This window comes from Canis lupus, chromosome 30 (genome assembly GCF_048164855.1).
Source record: "Canis lupus baileyi chromosome 30, mCanLup2.hap1, whole genome shotgun sequence".
Classification (NCBI taxonomy): Eukaryota; Metazoa; Chordata; class Mammalia; order Carnivora; family Canidae; genus Canis; species Canis lupus.
This window is the reverse complement of record NC_132867.1, coordinates 40,140,458-40,164,135: the sequence shown is the minus strand read 5'-3', so window position 1 is coordinate 40,164,135 and position 23,678 is coordinate 40,140,458. Positions and strand designations below refer to the sequence as shown.

The window sequence follows — 23,678 nt, the reverse complement described above, 5'->3', positions numbered from 1 at the left end:
ACCAAGGCCCCCAGAACAGGCTGCCCTTCTCTGGCAAGAAATGTCTTTTTTCCTGAAGGCCGAAGCTGCAGGAGGCCTGCCGGTGGCTTCCCAATGGACACCAGCCTTTGATGGTGCTGGGCTGCTCCCAGTAGCCGATCCCCTTGCCCTGGCAAGAGCCACGGGCTTTGGGCTCAGAAGGCACCATAGCCATTCCCAGAACTCTGGGTTCTGACTGCCCCTCCTCAGATTTTTTTTTTTTAACACATATGGCAGATGCAGGCCCAAGGTGGACAGCGTGATGACAGGCTCCTGGCACTCAGTTACAATCCTGGCATTCCAGAAAGGTTGACAGGCTCAGTGCCTGCCAACAGCTCCTGGAGGGCTGCTCCGTGACCCTCTTGTGCCCTACATGGCCACACGTCGCCACCCGTCCAAATCTTACCCCATTCACTCCCCTCTGCCCGTGGAGAATAACCACAAGGTCAAGGCTACGTGAGAGCTCCCTGCAGTTCTCACCGACCTTCCAGGATGTGCTTGGCTGTCTGCACACAGCGGAGGGCTGGGGAGGTGAAGACGGAGGTGACTCTGATGCCACTGTCCAGTAGTGCTTCCCCTGGAAAACAGCAGGTGGGGAAACACCTCTTCGTAACTGTAGCCTCCCATGGGTGGCTCATACCTGCGGTAGGCAGGACCTTAAGTGGCCCCAGGAGTCCCACCCCCTGGTGTGCACAACCCCGTCAGCCCCTTGAGTGTGGCTGGAAGCTGTGAATGAGATGAAGTGGCACTGCTGGGTCTGCATTGCGTCATTTGGCAGGAGGGGGTTGTCACCATTCAGGTGAGCTCATTAAAAGCAGAGATTTTCCTCAGGCTGTCACAGAAGAGAAGCCAGAGAGATTCAGAAGTACAGGGATTTGAGGGGTGCCTGGGTGGCTCAGTCAGTTAGGAATCTGACTCTTGATTTCGGCTCAAGTCATGATGTCAGGGTCATGAGATCGAGCCCCGTGTCAGGGGCTCCATACTCAGCAGGGAGTCTGCTTAAGATTCTATCTCTCCCTCTCCTTCTCCAAAGGAAAAAAAATACGGGTATTTGACATGCAAGAGATTCCCTATTGCTGGCCTCAGAGATGGAGGGGGCCAGGCAGCAGGGAACGTGGAGGGTGCCGGGTGCCGGGCGCTGAGTGCTGCCCTTTGCCGACAGCCGGCGGGGGAATGAGACCTTCAGTCCTACAGCCCCACAGAACAGGATCCCCCCCGACAACCTTTTGGGAGAAACTGGAAGTGCTTCCAGGAGCCTCCAGATGGTAGCTCAGCCCAGCTGACAGCTGGCTCTCAGGCTGGGAGATCCCGAGTGGACAACCCAGTCATGCCGTGCCCAAGCTCCCACCCTACAGAGCTGTGAGCCGACAGGTAGGTGCTGTTTTAAGGTTGTGGTAATCGGTGCTGCAGCAACGGGGAACTCAGACTACTCGAGGCTCATGGAAGGACAAGCTTGGAGGCCACATTCCATGTCACAAAATTAGAGGGCCCTATTCTTAGGAAAGAAGGGGATCTTCTCAGTAGGATATATGCACGGAGCCAAGGGCAGTGTGGCTGTAGAGGAAGCTGTCACGGGCTGGCCTGTGTTGCCACAAATTCACATGCTGGGGTCCTCCCCGTGTGACCTTCTTCGGTGTCTTCCTAATGGTGGTCAAGTTGCAGTGAGGTCCCTAGGGGGACTCTAATCCACACACCAAGGTGAAGGGCCTGGAGCGGATGCCCTCACGGCCTCAGGAGCAACTTGGACTTCCAGAACCTCGAGAGAATAAATCTCTGCTGGTGAAGCCGCTCCCCTTTGGCACTCTGTTAAGGAACCAAGGAGAGGCCGACCACCGTCCGCAGGGACACGGGGGTGCAGGTCCTGGGCTCCATCAGCAGGCCCGCGCAGGCCCACACACCTTCCTCTCTTCCTCATTCATTAAAGGAAGCCTGGATGAATTCATTGGCTTCTTTGGCCCAAAAAGCCGCTCATGTGGAACCAGAAGCCCAGACATAAAGCACAAGCCCAAACTGACAGATTTTGAAATAAAATCAAAGAGAGGATGTGCTTTTTAAATTTTTAAACTGACATCCATAGTGTACGCAGTGGTCGTTGGTTTTTCTCCCCACTCTCGTTCCTTCTGTGCCTGTCCTTTGTTCCTCCTGACTTCCCTTGGGTCCAATCCCTGCACTTCCACTCGCTGGCTACGTGACCTGGGGCAACTGACTTAACCTCTCTGTGCCTCAGCGTCCTCATCAGCAGAGTGGGGATGAAGCTAACACTGGCCTCCGTGGGCCTGTCGCCAGGGCCCGGTAGGCATTGGTGATGATCGTCGCTGTGATCACTGTTACCACCTCCCCGCTAGCATGACCCCCACACATACCCGCCATCCTGGACTGGAAAATCCCACACGATGATAATGGAGGGTCATTTTCAAAATCTTTGATACCGTTGCTCCTTCTGGGCAGACTGTAGGGGAAGTTCAGGTCTGGTCGGTAGTATTTCCCTGCAGCATAAATAAACACTGGGCGTTCAGATCCGCGCATCAACCTAGGGCACATTTAAACCCCCATAAGATCCAGACCCATATCGGAAGCAGGACTATCGCTTTCACTTAAATTGTTGTCAACTGTGTGTGTGTGTGTTTTTTTTAAGGTTTTATTTATTTATTCATGAGACACACGGAGAGAGAGTCAGAGACACAGGCAGAGGGAGAAGCAGGCTCCACGCAGGGAGCCCGACGTGGGACTCGATCCCAGGACCCTGGGATCACACCCTGGGCCCAAGGCAGATGCTCAACCGCTGAGCCACTCAGGCGTCCCTCAACTGTGTTTTTTCTCGCATGTGCTCTGTGAGGTGGATTCAACTGGTGAGATATTGGTGCTTTCCTGAGCACACGTTTCTTCAAATACAGAAAACACAGGTTTTAGCCTCCGGAAACACGACGCCCTCTTTGTCCCCTGGTGACGCCTCCCAAAGACTCACTCAATACAATTTTTCCTGATTAAGAATGGAGTGTCTCCATTACTGATTTAGCCTAACTTGACAGGAATCCCAAGTTGCCATTAATTGCGGAGGAGAAATTCTAACGACCCCCAGAGCCGACAGTGTGTCATATTGTCTCCGGGGACCGAGTACACAGGGCCGGGATGCTCCTGCGTTGTGCGTTATTGAGCCGATTGCTGAGGCACACCTGGAAATCAGGAGCCTCTGCAGGGACTCCCCCCCCCCCCCCCCCCCCCCATCTAGAGGCTGCAGAGGTTCACTCTGCGTTTGACCTTGAGCTCCAGGACGTGACAGTCTGGTGCAAATCCTGGCACCATCAGTTACTAGTTGTGTGATTAGAGGCAACTGACTGAATCTCCCTTATCAGTGAAGAGGGGAAATGATAAGGCTGTTACAATGAATCACTGTGATAATGCCCGGACCCCAGGGCCTGGCTCAGGGGAAGTGGTCAACAAGTGGTAAGCCTGAGCTCACCGTAATTATCCATCACCCCTGCAGAGGACGCTATACTATGTCCAGCTCTCACGTCCTCCCAAGCAATCCCAAGCCTCCTGGCGGCCAGCAGATTCTAGCAACCGAGTCATCTTTTTCTGAGACCTGCTGTATATCCGGGGAAGGCCCTGTCGCATGCCCCGCCTGGAGCATGCCAGCCCAGCCCTTCACGAACACAGGGAGGCAGCCTGCTACTTTGAACGCCTTGGTTTTTCTAGTCCATGCACGATTTTCCTGAAAGCTCCCTCCCTGGAACTTCCATTGGCAGAGATGTTGTTCGAAGAAAGGCCTTCATTAAATGCCAAAATATACATCGTGTTTGCTGGGAAAAGTGATTTTTTTTTTTCCAAGAGTAGGTCAGTCAACTGTGTGATATTCTCAAAGGCATCTATGATCCACAAAAGGTGAACCAGTGCCATGTGGGTATCTTGTTCTCATTGACTCTATCCATGAGAGGCAGAGAAAGCCCAGAAGAAAACAAGGACCTGGAGCAACGTTAGATTCTGATGGTGTAGAGCTTACAGGTGTGGGGGGTGACCTGGCCATGCAAGGTGTGGGTACGTGGCCCAGAAGTGAGCAGAAATGAGGAGGCTCAGAGGAGAGGCTGGAAGCACCCCCAAACATCCCATTGTAATGGATTAAACATGTGATATGTAGGATTCGGACAAATTAGGCTGTCAGTATTCACTGCATCAAGGGCGGCTTTGACTGGTACAAAGAGCCACCAGGAGCCTCTTTCAAGCTGGGATTCTCTGTTACCTTAAAATATCTCCCCTGGAAGTGACTCAGTCTTTTGTCTGAAGGACCAATATTCTTCCTCTTTCCATGACGTCCCATAACTGCTTCGGGGGCTGGTTGTTTCATGTGGGTTCTCACCCCACCACCACACGCACGCTGACGTGAGGTGCCATTTCAGTCTGCGGTTTCAACCATTGTCCTACAAGAAAGTTTCTTCTAACTGCATGTGTGAATGCCAGTTCACCTCATATCCACCTCTTGTCCTATTGTTTCTATCCTGGGCCTTTGTGTCTCTGATTGATCTTGTTTTACAGAGACAACCAGAGCATCACTTCATGGGTCCTTGCAGATACGTTTGGTCATGATGTAATCTTTTTAAAAAAAATATTTTTATTTACTTATTTATTTATCTCCAACAACTATGCTTTATATTTTATTTTATTTTATTTATTTTTATTTTATTATTGAGGTATTGACATACAATGTTATATTACTTTCAGGTGAACAACATAATGATCTAACAATTAGCTACATTACTCAGTGCTCACTAAGATAAGTATAGTCACCATTAGTCATTCTACAACATTATTATAATATTGTTGGCTATATTTTCTATGCTGCAGCATTTATCTCCATGACTTATTTGTTTTATACCTGGAAGTTTATGCCTCTTAATCCCCTTCCTATGGTATTTGTCTTTGACTGGCTTATTTCATTTAGCATTATACTTTCTAGCTCTATCCATGTTGCTGCGAATGGCAAGAATTCATTCCTTTTTATGGCTGAATTCATAGGTATACCTGCACCCCAATGTTTATAGCTGTATCTACAATAGCCAAATTATGCAAGGAGACAAGAGTTCATTGACTGGTGAATGGATAAGGAAGTGGGATATATATAAAACATGGGATATATATATTACTCCAGCCCTCAAAAAGAATGAAATCTTGCCATTTGCAGTGACACGGATGGAGCTAAAGAGTATTGTGTTGTTAGAGAAAGATATACCGTATGACTTCACTCTCACATTTAATTTAAGAAACAAAACAAAGGAGCAAAGGGAAGAAAACAGAGAGATGCAAACCAACCAACAGACTCTTTACTATAGAGAACAATCTGTTTGTTACACAGCCTGTTTCCACAGGGAAACACCACCAAAAGTAAACTATTAGGACTACATCATGGTGAAATTTTCTGCACAGCAAAGGAAACAACCAACAGAATTAAAAGCATCCTACTGAGTGAGAGAAGGGATTTGCAAATGATATATCCAATAGAATAGGTATCCAAATATCTAAGAACTTCTAGAACTCAACACAAAAAGACCCAAGTTAAAAAATGGGCAAAAGACATGAACAGACATTTATCCAAAGAAGATATCCAGATGGCCAACAGACACATGAAAAGATGCTCAACATCACCCATCATCAGGGACATGCAAAGTAAAATCACAATGAGATACCACCTCACACCTGTCAGAATGGCTAACGTCAAAAACTCAACAAACAATCGTTGGCAAGGATGCATAGAAATAGGAACCCTCATGCACTCTTGTTGGGAACGCAAACTGGTGGAAGTTTCACTGCTACTGTGAAAGACAGTATGGATGTTCCTCACGAAATTAAAAATAGAACTACCTATGATCCAGTAATTGCTCTACTGAGTATTTATTTATCTCCAAAACACAAAAACACTAAGTTGAGGGTATACATGCACCCTAATGTTTATTGCAGCATTATTTGCAACAACCAAATTATGGCAGCAGCCTAACTATCCATTGATAGGTGAATGGATAAAGATGAAGTGGTATCATACATATTTTTATTTATTTATTCATGAGAGACACAGCAAGAGAGAGAGGCAGAGACATAGGCTGAGGGAGAAGCAGGCTCCATGCAGGGAGCCCGACGTGGGACTCGATCCCGGGTCTCCAGGATCACGCCCTGGGCCAAAGGTAGACACTCAACCTCTGAGCCACCCAGGCGTCCCGGTCATGATGTAATCTGCTCAGAATTTTCCTGCTGTGGGCTGAGCACCTGCCAATGGTTTTCCCTAAGCATTTCCCCTTCTTCTCGGCCTACTGGGCTCTGGGAGGAATTCCAAAAGAGCTGAGCTAGCCCAGCTACTGCGAATCTCACTACGCTCATTCAGTATCTTCATTTATACAGTTAGCTATGGCTTAGAAATAGTGGCGTGCTGGGCTTTCCATTAAGGGACGTGCATTGGCACAGATGTGGCTCATTGGTAGAGACGGCTTGTGGGTTTGCTGTATTCACAAGCACGGTCCCTACTGAGTTCTCGGCATCCGGGGGTGAAGTTGCATGTTCAGAATATGTCCGTGAGTTGAGTGGGACAGTTAAATATTGTAGACAAGTGACCGCAACAGTGCAGCAATGAGCCTGGGAGATAGGGTCGTGCCAGCAGGTAAGTTCAGAGACAGCAGGGCACAGTGACATGCTCTCAATGTTGCTCTCATGAACCACTACCACTATGTGTGCATCCAGAATAAAGGTGACCGTCCGTGCGTCACACCAGCAGGCTGCTTCCTATCGGTAACCATTCTTCCATCTTCCACAAAGCATTTGCAGTAAGGTGCTTACAGACGGCGTACACACTCAGCGCACATGGACAATGCCCGTGGCGAAAGATGGAGCACGTACCCCTCCCACATACATTAGCTCTGCGGAGTCGCTCTCAAGAATGGTGCCATGGGAGATCCGGCTCAGGAGGCCGAGAAGGGGTGCCATTTGTTAGATCCATCTACTTCCTGGGTTTAGACTCTTCCAGGACGTTACCTACCGTCAGGAGTGGAGCACTGCTGTAGCCACGACTTCCCGAAGATTTGATCCACTCTCTCCCCGTGGCGCACCACCAGAACGCTCCTCCTCGCTATCGTGGCCTGAGGTGGTGGAAGGAAAGACATGTGCAATTTTACATCTGCATTCTTCGACTTAATTCAGTGGGCACCTCCCCCTCACCATCCGACAGGTGGCCTAGAAACGGGATCTCTTCCTTCCTTCCTCAGTGGCTACAGCCCATTTCACCAAAGGAATTGCAATGAAAGAAGATTAGGAATTGCAGGTGGAACTCTCTTTCATTTCTAGCAACTTTGTATTTCCTGGGCATCATGACACTACCAAGGAAATGACAGGCGATAGGAACATCCCATAGCATACAGAGTCCATCAACTTTTCTACCTTTCTGTTTCTTCCAAGTCCTTACCGCTGTCCTAGTCCCTCCATGCTGCTGTAACAGAACACTACAGACTGGGTCTCGTAAATGACAGACGTTATTTCTTACAGTTCTAAAGACTGGAAATCTGAGATTAGGGTGTTGACATGATTGGGCGAGGGGCCTCTTCTGGGCCAACTTCTTGCTGGGTCTTTACAGGGTAGAAGGGGCAAGGGACCTCTGTGGGGTCCCTGTATAAGGGCACTAATCCCATCATGGGGGCTCTACCCTCCTGGTCCCCACCTCCTAATGCTAGTACACTGCTGGTTAGGATCTCAAAATAAGAATTTTGGGGGGACACAAAACATTCATCCCTCCATGGTGATGTCTTGGAACATTTTCTATTTCTATACACATTTATTGTTGTATAATAGATACTACATATTTTCTCTCTCTATAGATACTGCTGTTCGTATCCTGGGGCCCAGAATACTGGGAGCAAGCATATCAGAGGCTGGGACACAAGCTTCAGCTCACAGACTCCCCACTTAGAGAGCTTCAGGGCTCACCGGGACCAAAGGACAAACATGGAAAGATGAGTCATAGAGGAGGATGAGAGACAGCTGACGGTACCTGTCACAGGAGGTGGGCTGGGAGGACTTCAGGTGGGACGTGGAACTTGGTCATGCCTGGAGCCAAGGTCACCAGGGAAGGACAGACCAAGGTCACCAAGATGGACAGGCCAAGGTCAGCGGGATGGATGGTCACAGTAAGCAGGGGTGGGCTGGCCAAGCTCACCAAGGAGGGCCGGAATGGGAAGGGCATCTGGGCAGGAGGGAGCTCTAGCTGGTGCTCTGCTTGTCCTTGCCCAGCTCCTTTTCCTCAGGTGGACCCTTTTCTCCCGCTCCCCACCCCTGGCCTCACAGCTCTTTGAGGCCGGGCTTAGGGTGAAAATGAAGGAGCTGATATTTTGTCCGTCTTTGCTGCTGAGTGAGGTAAGAAAGGGAGGTGGCAAGACATGGCCCTCCTCAGCATGGAACCCCATCTGCCTGCTTTCTCCCGCACTTCCCCGAGTTTGTTGGCAGGATAAGGTGGGACATCACCTGCCTCATGGTGTTCGTGGGGCCAACATCCCCCGTAGCTCCACAGCCATCTGGGCGAGTCAGTCTCCAGCGGCTTAACCCACTCATTGTTCTTGGTGGGTCTGACCACATGCCGACGTGTGCCTGAAATGTGCTTCTCAGGCTGTGGGACCTTCCAAGTCCCCATGCACAGTTTCTCGGGGCCTTGGGGCCGATTCTCCAAAATGGACATACGGTCAAGGCAAAGCAAATCTTCTGATGGTCCCTTAATACGGTGTGCAGATGCTTGGTTCCGGAGGCAAACACACACCTTCTAGGGTAGAGCTCCAAAGGGAAGTTTGTCTTGTTGTCTTCTAATAGCAAAGTATGGTCGATGCTTATGGGCACCAGGATGCCTTTCCCCAGGAGAACGAACATTAAAATATCTCATCCCCTGCCCCTGTCAAGGGCCGATCTGCAAGCAGATTGCAGGGCACGCATGGGCTCCCAGGCCTAGTCTGCTTACTGACGGTCTCCACGTACCGTCGATGCTTTGGGCTGAGGTTTTGAATTTAGAACATTTTCTTCCCTGGAGGAGCTGAGAGCATTTGAATTTTGAAATGCAAAGCCCTCTTTGCAACAGGAATATTTAGATAAAGTGCAAGGTCCACGAGGGAGTGGAATGGCCTAGCTCCTGGGGTCTAGGGGACACCAGGTCTGCATTGCCTCTTAGCACATGAGGTGCCCGGGGCTGCTGTAGCAAAGCAGAAGACATGGGTTCGTTTGCAGATTGGAGGCCAGTATTCCAAAATCACGGTGTCAGCAGGGCCACCCCCCCTAAGGTTCTAGGGAGTGATCCCTCCTGGCTTCCTCAGCTCCTGGAGCCTCAGCAGTCCTTGGCCTTGGGGGAGACACTGCAGTCTGTGCCCCGACGCTCACAAGGCCTCCTCCTCCGTGTATCTGTGTGCTTGCTTCTTCCGTCTGGATCAGACACCCTGTTTGTCTCTGTAAGCGGCAGCTGTGATTGGATTTAGGGCCCGTGGGATACTCCCCATCAGGACCCTTAGCTCAGCCCCACAGGCAAAGACACTTCTTCCTGCTAAGAGAACACGCGCAGGTTCCAGGGACTGGGTAGGACTTCATGTTTGGGGCCATTCTTCAGCCTGCTAGTGCCCGTGTCTCAAAGCGGATGCCAGCTTTATTTTCCTAGCACATGGAGGAGGGGGCTCACACCAGGCGAGGAGGGTCCGGCTCGCGGGGAGATGTCTGCTAGGCTTTCACCCACTTAAAGCTGCAGCGAGGGATCCCTGGGTGGCGCAGTGGTTTAGCGCCTGCCTTTGGCCCAGGGCGCGATCCTGGAGATCCGGGATCGAATCCCACGTCAGGCTCCCGGTGCATGGAGCCTGCTTCTCCCTCTGCCTGTGTCTCTGCCTCTCTCTCTCTCTCTCTGTGACTATCATAAATAAATAAAAATTAAAAAAAAATAAAAATAAAGCTGCAGCGAGTTCAGACTCTGGCTGAGCTATGACCCTTCCCTTCCAGCTTCCTGTCCTCCGTCTGGAAAGGGGGGGGCCCAGCCTCAGGGAGCCCCAACCCAGTCTATGCCTGCTCTCCTGAACCCCACTACGGGGAGCGAGTCCAGCCTCCGCCGTGCCTTCCAGAGTCTGGCCAGTCCGTGTAGGGGAGCCCCGTTTTTGTCTGTCTCGGGCTCCCGGCCAGCAGCTGCTGTGCCCAGGCTGTTCCCTCCAACTGAAGGCCTGTCTAATGGGGATGCTCCATGGCCTTCCCAGCACCCAGTATCCTATGCTTAGTGCTCTTCTGGACCAAGTCCCCCCCCCGCCAGGAGGGGCTGGTGGCTTCTTGGGGAACAAGGGTGAGCTCTGGATTTAGGGGGATTCACTCATGAGCCCCCATCAGGGCCTTCATTAGGTCATTCCATGATTCGTCCAGTGAGATTTACCAACCAGGCCCGGAGCCAGGTGCTGGGGACTCAGGGGGACGTCAGACATCATGGCCCTGCCCTCCGCACAGGAACAGACCCTCAGCACCGGGGGCCAGGCCTGCTGTGGGCGCCTTGTCCCATGGAATCCTCCAACAGCCAAGTTCGGGGGTGCTTAGGTGTCTGAGCGCCCCACACAAGCTTCTCGTCTCCTCCATAAGTCTCAGTCTCCGGACCTGTAAAATGGGGAGTAACATCTCCCACGCAGCTGGGGGTGGCAAGGATGAAGTCCTAACTCGATGTGGGGGCAGAGGAGGCAGGATGTGGAGGTGCCGCTGGGGAAACTACGCAGGTCCGAGAGGCATCTCCCCTGAAGTGGGCGGTGGTCAGGGGCTAGTTGCAGGAGCTGCCCTGCCCCCTGGGGTTCCTGGGTAAGCGGCCCGAGGGCCAGCCTGCCCATCACCCTGACAGTGCCAGGGATTCCGTGTCACCTGTTCGCCTCTGGGGAGGGACTGTCTTCTCCGTGGAGGCCCTGCGGGGAGGCTTCACTCCTGGATGTGCCCCTCGCAGGTGGCGGGGCTCACGTGTCCCTGCTGGGCCCCTGAGCCTGGCCCTGTGGCGGCTGGCCCTCCGGGTTACCAAGTAATAGCCCCTTCCTCTCTCCGAGCACTGACTTGAGAGACCCCCATCTTTCAGTGCCCTGGGGGAGGCGACCCCCTCAGGGTCACACAGCTGGCCCATGAGAGATTGGCGCAGGAGTCTGGGATTCTGGGCAGGGCTGTGTCCCCGCATCTTCCCTGCCCCTGTCCTGGCGCCGTGACCCCCTGAGTTACAGGCACATGCTGCATGTTCTTGCGATGCCCAGGAGGCTTCCTGCAGGGGCTCACAGCGTGGGGCGGCCTCCCCTCTGCCCAGGGTGGACAGAGCAGCATGGCCAGGCCCTCAGCACTGCAGGGCACGGCTCTTGCTGAGCCACCCGGGGCTGGGGCTGTACCCGAGGGGCCGAGTCTACCACGGAGTTAATATAAAGTGTGGTTTCCCTTCGTTCATCTTACAAAACAGAGAATTCCATCACCTGTAAGGCCTGGATGCTGCTAATGCCCCTTGGCATCTGTGAAGCATGGAGTTCCCCGTTTCGCCGGCCGCTGGCCTCACCGTCCTTTCTGGAGATCAGGTCCATGGCCAGGCTGAAGGTGTATGTCCTGTGGGAGAAGAAACTAGTGTGCTATTGTCTTCAAGACATTGGGAAGCAACCGTCTGCATCTGGTCATGCGTGTGCGTGGGAACACACATGACGAGATGGGCAGGGAAGGTCACTATTGGGGACAAAACGCAGCAGTGTGTTCGAAGAGCCCAGTGCTCAGCACATAACAACTCCTGAGTAAATCTTGTTATGGGCTGAACCATGGCCCCTCGACATCTAGAGTCTTGGCCCCAGGACCTCAGAGTATGACTATTGGAAACAGGGTCTTTAAAGAGGTAATTAAGGTAAGATGAGGCCAGCAGGGTGGCCCAATTCAATCTTATAAGGAGAGTAGGAGGCACAGAGGAACACCAAGGATGCTGGCCCCGAGGAAAGACCATGAAAAGGCACCAGGAAGGTGGCCGTCTACACACCAAGGAGAGGCCTCTGGAGAAACTAGCCCTGCCCACACCCCGATCTTGGACTTGCAGCCTGCGACCTTGAGAGAAGAGATGTCTGTTGTTTAAGCCCCTGGCTGGGGTACATGGTCCAGTAACCCAGGCAAACTAGTGCACCATCCTTGTAGGTTCACCTAAGACAGCAAAGGCGTGAAGATGGATGTGGCTGGGATACAAGAGTGAAGGAGCCGTGAAAAGAGACATTAAGATGTAGGGAAACACACAGGAAGGGGGGTGCCTTTCGTGCATGCTGGGGAAAACAGTACCCAAGGAGTTGCAGGTGGTGAGGAAACTGCCACTTGTTCAATGAACCAAGAATGATGCCACGAGGTGGGCACAGAATCAGGGGACCTGGAGAGGATGGAGGGGAAAGATCTTAGCTAACTAGAGTAGTATGAACTCCAGGACAGGAGGGCGGTCATGGCAGGTGCTGCAAGTGAGTGTGTCTGGAAGGAACAGGGAGAGGGGCCAGAGGAGGAGAGGGAACAGTCACTACATCCTCCAAGAACAAGCAAATGGCTAAGTGTCCCAGGGGAAATTCATTTCATGAAAGGGGAGATCATCTTTATAAGTTCTACTTTAAAATGATCTGTAACCAACACCCAAAAAACAAAAAATCCAGTTAAAAATGGGCAGAAGACGTGAACGGACGTTTCTCCAAAGAAGACATCCAGATGGCCAACAGACACATGAAGAGTTGCTCAGCATCACTCATCATCTGGGAAACGCAAATCAAAACCACCATGAGATCCCACGTCCCACCTGTCAGACTGGCTAAAATCAACACCACAAGAAACAAGTGTTGATGAGGGTGTAGAGAAAGGGGAGCCCTCGTGCACTGTGGATGGGGACGCAAGCTGGTGCAGCCGCTCTGGAAAACAGTAGGGAGGTTCTTCAGAAGCTTAAAAATAGAACTACCCAACGACCCAACAATTGCATTGCTAGGTATTTACCCAAAGGATACAAAAATTCGGATTCAAAGGGGCCCGTGCACCCCAATGGTTATAGCAGCATTATTTACAATAGCCAAGACATGGAAGCGGCCCAAGTGTCCATCGACGGATGAGTAGATAAAGAAGATGTGGTCTATACATACAAGGGACTATTATCCAGGCATGAAAAAGAACAAAATATTGCCAACGACATGGCTGGAGCTACAGAGTATTATTCTGAACGAAATAAGTCAGTCAGAGAAAGATAAATACCGTGTGGCCTCACTCACGTGGGGAATTTTAGAAAACAAACAAGCAAAGAGAAAAAGAGAGAAACAAATCAAGAAACAGACTCTTAACAGAAGAAAACAAACTGCTGATCACCAGAGGGAAGGTGGGTGAGGGATGGGTTAAATGGGGTTTTTTTGTTGTTTCTAATTGCTGAGGAAAGTTCCACCGTACACATAGACCACATCTTCTTTATCCATCATCTGTCGATGGACACCGAGGCTCCTTCCACAGTTTGGCTATTGTGGACATTGCTGCTAGAAACATCGGGGTGCAGGTGTCCCTGCGTTTCATTCCATCTGAATCTTTGGGGTAAATCCCCAACAGTGCAATTGCTGGCAGGTCTATTTTTATCTCCTTGAGGATCCTCCACACAGTTTTCCAGAGTGGCTGCACCAGTTCACATTCCCACCAACAGTGCAAGAGGTGGGACCCGCATCCTCCGCATCCTCTCCAACATTTGTGGTTTCCTGCCTTGTTAATTTTCCCCATTCTCACTGGAGTGAGGTGGTATCTCATTATGGTTCTTTTTTTTTTTTTTTTTTGGCACTCTCATTGTGGTTCTGATTTGTATTTCCCTGATGGCAAGTGATGCAGAGCATTTTCTCATGTGCGTGTTGGCCATGTCTATGTCTTCCTCCGTGAGATTTCTGTTCGTGTCTTTTGCCCATTTCATGATTGGATTGTTTGTTTCTTTGCTGTTGAGTTTAATAAGTTCTTTATAGATCTTGGAAACTAGCCCTTTATCTGATACATCATTTGCAAATATCTTCTCCCATTCTGTAGGTTGTCTTTTAGTTTTGTTGACTGTATCCTTTGCTGTGCAAAAGCTTCTTATCTTGATGAAGTCCCAGTAGTTCATTTTTGCTTTTGTTTCTTTTGCCTTCGTGGATGTATCTTGCAAGAAGTTGCTGTGGCCGAGTTCAAAAAGGGTGTTGCCTGTGTTCTCCTCTAGGATTTTGATGGCATCTTGTCTCACATTTAGATCTTTCATCCATTTTGAGTTTATCTTTGTGTCTGGTGCAAGAGAATGGTCCAGTTTCATTCTTCTGCATGTGGATGTCCAATGTTCCCAGCACCATCTATTGAAGAGACTGTCTTTCTTCCAGTGGATAGTCTTTCCTCCTTTATCGAATATTAGTTGACCATAAAGTTGAGGGTCCACTTCTGGGTTCTCTATTCTGTTCCATTGATCTATGTGTCTGTTTTTGTGCCAGTACCACACTGTCTTGATGACCACAGCTTTGTAGTACAACCTGAAATCTGGCATTGTGATGCCCCCGGCTATGGTTTTCTTTTTTAATATCCCCCTGGCTATTCAGGGTCTTTTCTGGTTCCACACAAATCTTAAGATGATTTGTTCCAACTCTCTGAAGAAAGTCCATGGTATTTTGATAGGGATTGCATTAAATGTGTAAATTGCCCTGGGTAGCATTGACATTTTCACAATATTAATTTTCCCAATCCATGAGCATGGAACTGGAGGGTATTATGCTGAGTGAAATAAGTCAATCAGAGAAGGACAAACATTATATGGTCTCATTCATTTGGGGAATATAAAAAATAGTGAAAGGGAATAAAGGGGGAAGGAGAGAAAATGAGTGGGAAATATCAGAGAGGGAGACAGAACATGAGAGACTCCTAACTCTGGGAAACGAACAAGGGGTGGTGGAAAGGGAGGTGGGCGGGGGGTGGGGGGAAATGGGTGATGGGCACTGAGGGGGGCGCTTGATGGGATGAGCACTGGGAGTTATGCTATATGTTGGCAAATTGAACTCCAATTTAAAAAAAAGGAAAAAATAAATGTTTTTTTTTTTTTTACTTATGATGAAAAAATTTAAAAATACATAAAAATCTTTAAAAATCTACCATCGGAGCAAAGGAGCAGTAGCTAGACAGGGAAAAATAAAGGGTTTGTTTGTTTGAGTCTGTTTTTAAGATAACTGCATGCTGCCAGTGGGAACGATGGGGGGAAGTCAGGAATGGCAGATGGTGCTGGCGCGGAGCCCTTGGAGGGCATGGGATGCCCGGGGGCTGGGCTGTGAGGCACTGTGGGCCGGTGGCCCTGGGCGGGAGCTCAGACCACACAGCACAGTCTGATGGGGGAGAGGGGCACGTGGCCCGAGGCTGCAGGTGGGCGGCCTGGTGGCCGGAGCTGGTTGGGCAACCTTCTGACTTCACCTGTCACAGTGGACGGGACTGATGAATCCGGTAGGTGGCGTCTTGGTGAAGTGCAAACATCTCACACAAATCCACTGGAGGGCAGAAGCTCCCAGGCCATAGCTGGTGGGAGGATCGGAAGGGGAGGTAATGCGCTCACACTCACCGGGGTGACTGGTAAGGGCACACTGCCCTCACTCCTGCGTTTTGTCTTGTTTTTAAAGATTTTATTTATTTATTCATGAGAGACACATAGAGAGAGAGGCAGAGACACAGGCAGAAGGAGAAGCAGGCTCCCTGCGGGGACCCTGATGCGGGACTCGATCCCGGGACCCCAGGATCACGACCTGAGCCAAAGGCAGGTGCTCAACGACTGAGCCACCCAGGCGTCCCTCACTCTGTGTTCTGAAGAGCATTATTCTCCTCCTGCTCTTCCAATAGTAGGCTACTTTATGGTTTTCAACACCCAGAAACCTTAAATTCTAAGCATTTGATAGTCACTATTAAAGACCGATCTGTCAAGTGTCTGAAGAAGACTCCTTCCGTCACTTCTATGCTTTCAAAGCTCTCCTCAGTCCAGAAATCAGAAATAAATTCACTTCAAGTGCCTTCCACTTTATATGATTTTCTGTTTCCATTTAATTCCTGGGTTGAGTTCCATATATGAGGTGAGGCCACCCCCAGGACCCCTCATTGATACCCTTTCCTCTCCCTCTGATGCGTCAGCAGGTGTGAAGAGGCCAGGCCTCCCGCTCTGGTATCAGCTCTGCTCCACGGATCTGCTTTCCCTCCTTCTCCCAAGCCAGGACCGTATCATCGGTTTATAACAGCTTTTTTAATATGTGTAGGGTAGCCAGCTCCTCTCGTTACTTTTTTTTACTTTTCAAGGTTTCTTGAGTTTCTCTCCCATTCATTCTTCCATATACACTTTTCGATCATCCAGTGAAGTTTCAGCAAATGATCCTATTGAGATTTTTCTGGAATTTCATTAAACCTGAAGGCTCATGAGGAATTGATACCAATCATGATTCATGATTCGTCTTCCTCTATCATAGATGCGGTGTGTTTCTGCACCCTCGGCCCGTGTGTGAATGTTTGCATTTCCCCCCAGGGACCTCATGTCCTCCATTCCCCCACAACTACCGCTAGTCCCCACGTGTCCATGCTGAGACCTGACCAAAGCCAGAGCGGGGGGCGGGGGCTCCTTGGGAGCGTTTCCCCTGCACCCCAGCTCCGGCCACCAGCCTTCCACCACCACCGCCCCGGACCGTTTGTGCCCATGTGGTGTTTCAACTGGCGAACACACTTCTCAAAATTGTGCAGTTCTGCAAGTTGTACCTTCTATTTTCAGGTTGTTGCCCTCCTGTTTTGTTCTGGAAACTCCCATTGGAGCTAGATCCTTTGCTTACATACTCTCAGGGTCAGAGGCGAGCTCCCAAGAGGTGAGGGCTGAAGTTGGCCGTAAGTGGATGGAGAGCACAGGTATCCATGCCCAAACCATTGACAGCTCCCTCCTCCCATCGCCGAGGCCCCATTTACGGTCTCCAATTGACAAAGGAAACGTCGGTGGGTTTCCTCTTCCTGAGGATGAGGCGGGGCCTGCACCCTGCTCGTGCCTCCCCACGTGTGCACAGCAGAGCCTCCTTATCTATAAATAACATCTGTGAAGCCTGCAGTTGGAGAGAAAACCAAATTGTTTTTTTCGCTTGTCTTTCAAATGAAATATAATCAAGATTACAATGAGAGGTGAAAGGAAAGAACTTGGCATTTAAATATTTCTGATCTTCTCTTGGGAGAACTACTTAATGGTCAACCCAGACCACAGAAGTAGATGGGTTGACATTCTCCCTGGCTTTTAAAAGGGGCGTAGCTGCAGCCTGTGGGGCTGTATGGACCACATTCCCTATTAGATTCCTGGGGCAGCCGTAACAAGGCACCACAGACTGGGCGGCTGAAATGACAGACATTTATTGTCCCCGTCCTAGGGTCCAAGTTCTGGGATCCAGGAGTGGACAGGGTTGGTTCTTCCCGAGGTCCTGCTGGGCCCGTGGACGCTGTCCTCTCCCCCTGTCCTCATGCCGTCCCCCTCTGTGTGCATCTGTGTCTTGATCTCATAGAGACACTGGTCAGATTGCATCAGGTCCACCCTGGTGACCTCCTCCTCCCTTAATCACCTCTGTAAAGACCCCATCTTTACTGTCCCATTCTGGGGCGCTGGGAGCCAGGACTTCAACACAGGAATCTGAGGCAGATAGAATTCAGCCCACAATAGCACCTTTATTACATCCGAGGTACTTGCCACCAACGCGCTCTGTGGTTTTGGAAATTACTGGGTGGATATGGCTTCAGTGTTGAAAATCCTCTCATCTTGGCCAGAAGACAAACTGTTCTCCAAGCTCTAACACTCCCGGCCTCTCCGCTCTTTGTTCTGGATTATGTGACATACATTTTCTATGTGGAGCGTTGAGAGCCACTTTGATTCCTGAAGACACTCCCCCATCGTATCAAGCTGGTCACCTCTCGTCTCCTTCAAGGTCACCAACAGGTTTCGGGGTGTGATTTTGTCGTGCAGTGATTCCAAAGACTCCCAGGACCGTAGCAAGAAGGCTGAAGTTGAATTGGTGACGGGCGGTGGATGTTTCAGTGGCCAAGCAGAACCGCATGGCTGCAAACTCATACCTGGAAAGATGTGCCCTCTGGCAGGTAGGGGCTGCTCCAGGGTAGGTGCACATCTGTTCTTGGGCACATCCGTAAGGCCAGCAGGTGACACATGCCAAGTACCAGTCCTGCAGCCCACGCAGGGGGAGGTATGTACCTGTGTGTCCACAAGCTAGCTTTTGGATGGTGCCACCAGACCACATTTCCCTCTACTCAACAGATTAGTGATTTGTCCAGTCATTCAAGGATCATCTTCTAATTTAAATAGACTTCGGTGTTTAATAAGGTACACTTTTGGCAGTTCTAAGTGACTTTGCCAGAATGACAGAGTCTGACAGCAGTGCTAGGGATCTGCCATCGGGCCTGTAATCACACGTCACAGTGTGTCAGCATGTCTTGCCCTCCTCCAGGGAGGATGGGGATGCTTCCAAAACATGGCCAGTCAGACACCCCACGGGGGAGCCCACTACTTAGCTTTCTCTCTTTTTGTTGCAATTTTTCTTAGTGTTTATTAATTCATAAGGAAAACTTGTCTTTAGGAAGAATAGTCCCAGAAATGTCAGGCTTAATTGGTTATGTTGGTCACAGGTGGTTGACTGATTGCGAAGCAAAACATATGATGGCCACACACTTGTCTTCTACAGAGTCTTCACTGTGTAGTTCTAGAAACATCTGGGTTTGCCAATTGCCCCATGGCAGTGAGGCTCTCCCATCCTGAGCGGGGAGTGGAAGACCTGTCCCGCTCCTCCTGGAACTCAGACAGCGGTGGGGGCGTGACCAGCATTTCCCAATTTGCTTAAAGCATTGATGAGACCTGGTGATGGACAGAGCTGGTTCTCAAGGAAAACAGGTGCTTCCTTAGTTGTGTGACACCATCTGGCCTCCCCACTTTCCCGGGCCGGAGCGTTCTCCGCTCTCCAGGTCAGGGGGCTGTATTGGATTAGCTCTGCAGTCCCGCGGGGCACCAGTGTGACTTCGAGGTAGCCCACAGGACCCATGGCCATGTCCACCCTGGCAAAATAGTGCTTCTCCCAAATGACTGGTCTACTGCATCTGGAATGGCCGAGATCATTTGGTGGAAACCGTATCCCTTTCTGCATCGGGTGTGGGACGGCAGGGATCTCCCGGCATGCATGGCGTGTGCAACCCCAGCCCTGGATTTGACTGACTTCTCCCATTTATTCTCTCTCTGACCCAATGTGTTTCTATTCTTTTATTTAAGTTTAAAATGGGGTGAATTTATATTTTGAATAAGTAATGCACACATATGGTTCAAATATTTACAAATCACGGGAGGTAGAGAGCAAAGTCTCCTTCCCAAGTCTTCTTCCTTCTCCCAGACCTTCCCCTAACCCCCAGGGGACCTCTGTTAGAAGTTTCTAGAGATGCTCCTTTCCAGGGAACTTTTAGGCACAGGCATGCATAGAAATACATATCACACACATACATGTGCAGACAGTTGTGTTCCACTTCACCCTTCCCCGCAAATAGTTCTGTGCTACACACAGTTCAGCAACCTGTCTTGGATTTTTTCATATCAGCACATAAAATATGATATGAATTTTATTCATTTGACCTTTTTTTAAGCACTGCGAGTGTTCTATATGGATGTATCACAACTTATTTCACTAATACCTTATTTCATAATTTCATGATCCCTTTTACCGACAGTTTAGGTCATGGTGGAAAGCACACGCGCACCTTTTCCCAGTTATCCCATCAAACGCTAAGCTGCGTGCTGCTGTGCAGAGATTTCGCAGATGCTCTTAAAGACCCTGGTCATCTGGCTTTAAGTTAATCAAAAGGGAGATTATCTTGTATGGGCCTGACTTATTCAGTTGGAAGGTCTTTAAAAAAAGGCTTACGGCTTCTCTGACCCTAAGAGGTTCCAAGTAGCATCTGTGTCTGCAACTGCTCCCTGTCTGCCTGGGGTGTCCGTCCTGATTGTCACACCGAGACAAGCACTTCGATCACCATGGTTTCCAGAGGTTATGTGGTTTCCATGGTTTCCTTCACTCCCTCCCTTCTTGCCTGCCTGCCCCTGTGGAGCTAACTCCAAGAGTCACACACGGCACTGCCTTGTAATAAATCCTTAAATGGATGTGTATATGTGCGGTGCGTAACATATACATGTATCATAACATAAATAATATGACATAAATAGAAACTATTATATTATCAATACATAATTTTCATGTATTAACTATAAAATATATATGTATAAATATATTTATATTACATATGTACAAAACATATACAATAATACATGTACATTTATACATATATAATATATATATAAATTACTATTCTGTTCTACTTCTCTGGCTAAACCTTAACTGAATTTGGGGGACCTTTAGCATGTAGTGGCGAAAAGCTGAGTGACATTGTTGGTGGAAAGCAGAAGCTAGAAGCAGTGCAGTTGGTCGTGTAGCACAGAATATCTCCAAGCACAGTGTTAAAAGCGTGGCCCGTTTTCTTCTTGTTGCTCATAGTGACGCATGTGAGGAGAGAGATTAATTGAGGGAAGAGAATTGGACAAAAGGAACCAATACCTGATGATTCCAATCAACCTCAGCCTCTCCAGATGATGCTAAAAATGCTCAAGTGAAGAGATTCTCCAGCTGAACGTGAAGAAGCAAGCCACCAGGAGGCCTATAGCTTCTAGGAAATGAGTTTTGCCAACACCATGTGAGCTCAGGAGAGGACCCCGAGCTTCAGATGAGACCCTAGCCCTGGCCCAAATCTGGGAGACCCCAAGCTGAGGCATGCTCAGACTCCCGATGCATGAAAACTAGGAGATATTGAATGTGCGTTGCTTTAGCTGATAAGTTCATGGTCGTCTGCGTAGAGCAATAGACTTCACAGTTGACACACTGAGCAGGAGGAAAATAAAGCCAAGTTTAGGATCTCTGAGTATGATCTCTTATGTCCATAATAAGGAAGTTGTTTTTGTAGTCATTTTGGGATTATGATGTCAAAAGACAAAGAGAGTAATTCATGTTTTCTGAACACCATCCTCAGAAAACCATGAATTGACCAAGATATGTACTGTATACCTGCAGGGATAATGTCGCCAGCATGGAGAAAGCAATTTTTTACCAACGATGGAATGATCTAGAAGCATACAAATAAGGCAACCACTGTTTTCAGAAGGACATTCTTGGGCATTAACTCAGGGAGAGATGTCTGGGGTGTCGCTGGAGGCAGTACTCACCTGTGCTTAACCCAGGTGTCAGACTCGCTGGCTTGCTCTGTGTAGTTCTCGGGTAGGAAGCCCCGGCAGCCCGTCCGCTGGGAGATCCCAATCACCCAGCCCTTGCTGGCTTCCTCCTGCTGAGTGGGGTCCACGAAGATGTAGTCACCGGGACTTAGTGTCAGCTCGTCCACGTTCTGAGGTTTGTACTGGAAGAGGGCCCTGAGGGTCTGGAAAAGAGGCAAGTGTTTTCCTGTCTCAAGCAAGGACTTGTGCGGAGAAAGATGGTATCAGGAGAAGGATGACAGGGGCCTCTTGCCTCTAGGCTCCCGTGATGAGTTCTAAGACTCCAAGGCACTGTCCCGGCCTTTGGTGATAAATGGTGACAGAGGGTACCCGAACGTGGCACAGGATTCTTGGGATAGGTTTGGAAATGAATTCTGGTGTCTACCTATCTGTTATCTATCTATCTCTTATCACTATTTACTTATCTCTAATATGAAAAATCTTAGAGCATAATTAGACTTTCACATCCACCTTCCTTGGCATGAGTTTATTTATGATTTCTCATACAACATGGAACACGGTGGATTCATTCATACTAATTCCACGGGTCTGAAAGGAGCCCGGCACACTTTCTATTTAAGCCAATCAATGTAGGAAGTCCTGCAATAAGGCTTCATTGAAATCATCATTTAAACGAATTAATCAGCGATACGATACATTCGTAGATTTTTGCAGTAGTCCGTTTTTTATCGCCAGAATTGCTACCATTCTTTTTTCAATTTTTTTTGTGTGTGTGTCTGCACTCATATGTAAAAGAACGAGAGTTCCAAATTGCACAGATGAGAAAATGATTTTAAAAACCCAACCAAAAAAAAAAAAAAAAACCCCAACCATAAATGGTCTTCGTTTTCCTGAAATGCCTCCAGAGGAGGGCTCCTGGGGGTAAGCTCTCCGTTGGGTGGGCAACCATTGGTTCCCATGGGGAGGCGGCTCTGGCTGAGGCTCCCAGGCCCGGGTTTGCTCACCTGGTAGTGCACGAAGCGCATGTCTCGGGAGTAAAGTGCGGCAGTCCACTGGCAGCTGAGGCTTGGGTGGATGGCTCTGGCCAGCTGCTCCAGGGTCCTCTGGTGGTGGGGGTAGAACTTGTGGGCCAGGGTCAGGTGCAGCTGCTTGGTGCAAGGCTTCACGGTGCAGTCTGTGAAGTCCGGGGAACACAGGGTTGAAGGGCGCTCTTACCCACACCGCTAGCACTGCTCCTAGGACAGCCCCACAGCCCGGAGTGGAGGGGCAAGGCCTTTCTGCATGGTGCCTCCTTTCTCTGCCCTCTCCTTCCCCCTGGGCACTGGGGCTTTGTTGGTAAGGCCAGGATACCCTCCAGACTGCACCATCTCCTGAGTTCAGCTTATAGGGGAAGTGGTGGGGGTACTGCAGATTTTACAAGGAGTAGGGAAGAGGAGGGGTAGAGATATGGGTTAGGGTGTTTGGTGCCTATCGATTGGCAAGCTAGTTGCCCAAACAGTTGGTTAAAGTGGACGCAGTGGACAGTTTCTCCTTCATTCCCCGGGGTGTGCACATCTCTCAGCCCTCAGAGTCAGCCACGCAGAGTCAGGCCCTCTCCATCAGTGGGTTCGGGTTCAGCCACAGAGTCTCAGGAAGAAAGCACCACAGGCCGCTCAACTGTGTCAAACATGACAGGATCGCTAGTATTTTGCTCACTTTGGTGAAGCAGGAAGCCCTCGGAGTGGCCAACCCTGGTCTTTTTGGGTGGCCTCTGCCCTGGTGGCCCCGGCCCTCCCGGTCCTCATTCCAGGGCCCTGGCGTCAGCCAGGATCTGCTTTCAACTGGGCCACAAAGGAGTTTATGTTCTGGGGAGGCGGCGATGGACAGGAGCACCCAGACTGTGGTATCACATAGGCCTCCTCTGCTCCTTCTGGAACGGTGACCTTGGGAGCATCTCGATCTGACTCAGCTTTTGTTTTGACAGTAACAGCTTGGAGACAGTGACAGCCACCTGCTGGGGCTGCATCAAAACCATTCCCTTAATTCGCGTCCCCGGGGAGTCATTTAGTCAATACCAGCTACCTGCCACCTCTCCCGGGGGCAGCACACACCAGCAGGTAGGATGTGTTCTCCCCTGGAAAACATCACGATGTTGCCATTGCTTCCTGGACCCACCTGGTGTCTCCCCTACACGAGCCTTTTAGCAGCAACTAAGAAACTGTCGAGGGGAGAAGCCGAAGTTGCGATGGTGTGTGGGTGGTGCGGAAATTCCTTTCTTAGGTGTTTCAGCACCGCGGTGGGGAGGACGGCCTTGCCACGTGAGTCAGCGTGGCCTGGGAAAGACCCATGCTAATTGTCATCGGTGTGATCAGTGAACCACACACCGCTTCTGAAT

At 49.9% G+C, this 23,678-nt stretch overlaps 1 protein-coding gene across 2 annotated transcripts in view; it reads right to left on the bottom strand.

Annotated features, from left to right (window-relative positions):
* Window positions 1-23,678, bottom strand: part of UBASH3A (ubiquitin associated and SH3 domain containing A) — a 42,630-nt gene that overhangs the window by 8,574 nt on the left and 10,378 nt on the right. For both annotated transcript variants that reach the window (XM_072807074.1, XM_072807075.1), the window contains exons 5-10: window positions 22,309-22,478; window positions 21,299-21,507; window positions 11,481-11,607; window positions 7,034-7,133; window positions 2,382-2,504; window positions 503-595 (exon numbers count right to left, since the gene is read on the bottom strand). In XM_072807074.1, the coding sequence (XP_072663175.1) occupies window positions 503-595; window positions 2,382-2,504; window positions 7,034-7,133; window positions 11,481-11,607; window positions 21,299-21,507; window positions 22,309-22,478 (822 nt within the window). The remainder of the gene's footprint in view (window positions 1-502; window positions 596-2,381; window positions 2,505-7,033; window positions 7,134-11,480; window positions 11,608-21,298; window positions 21,508-22,308; window positions 22,479-23,678) is intronic.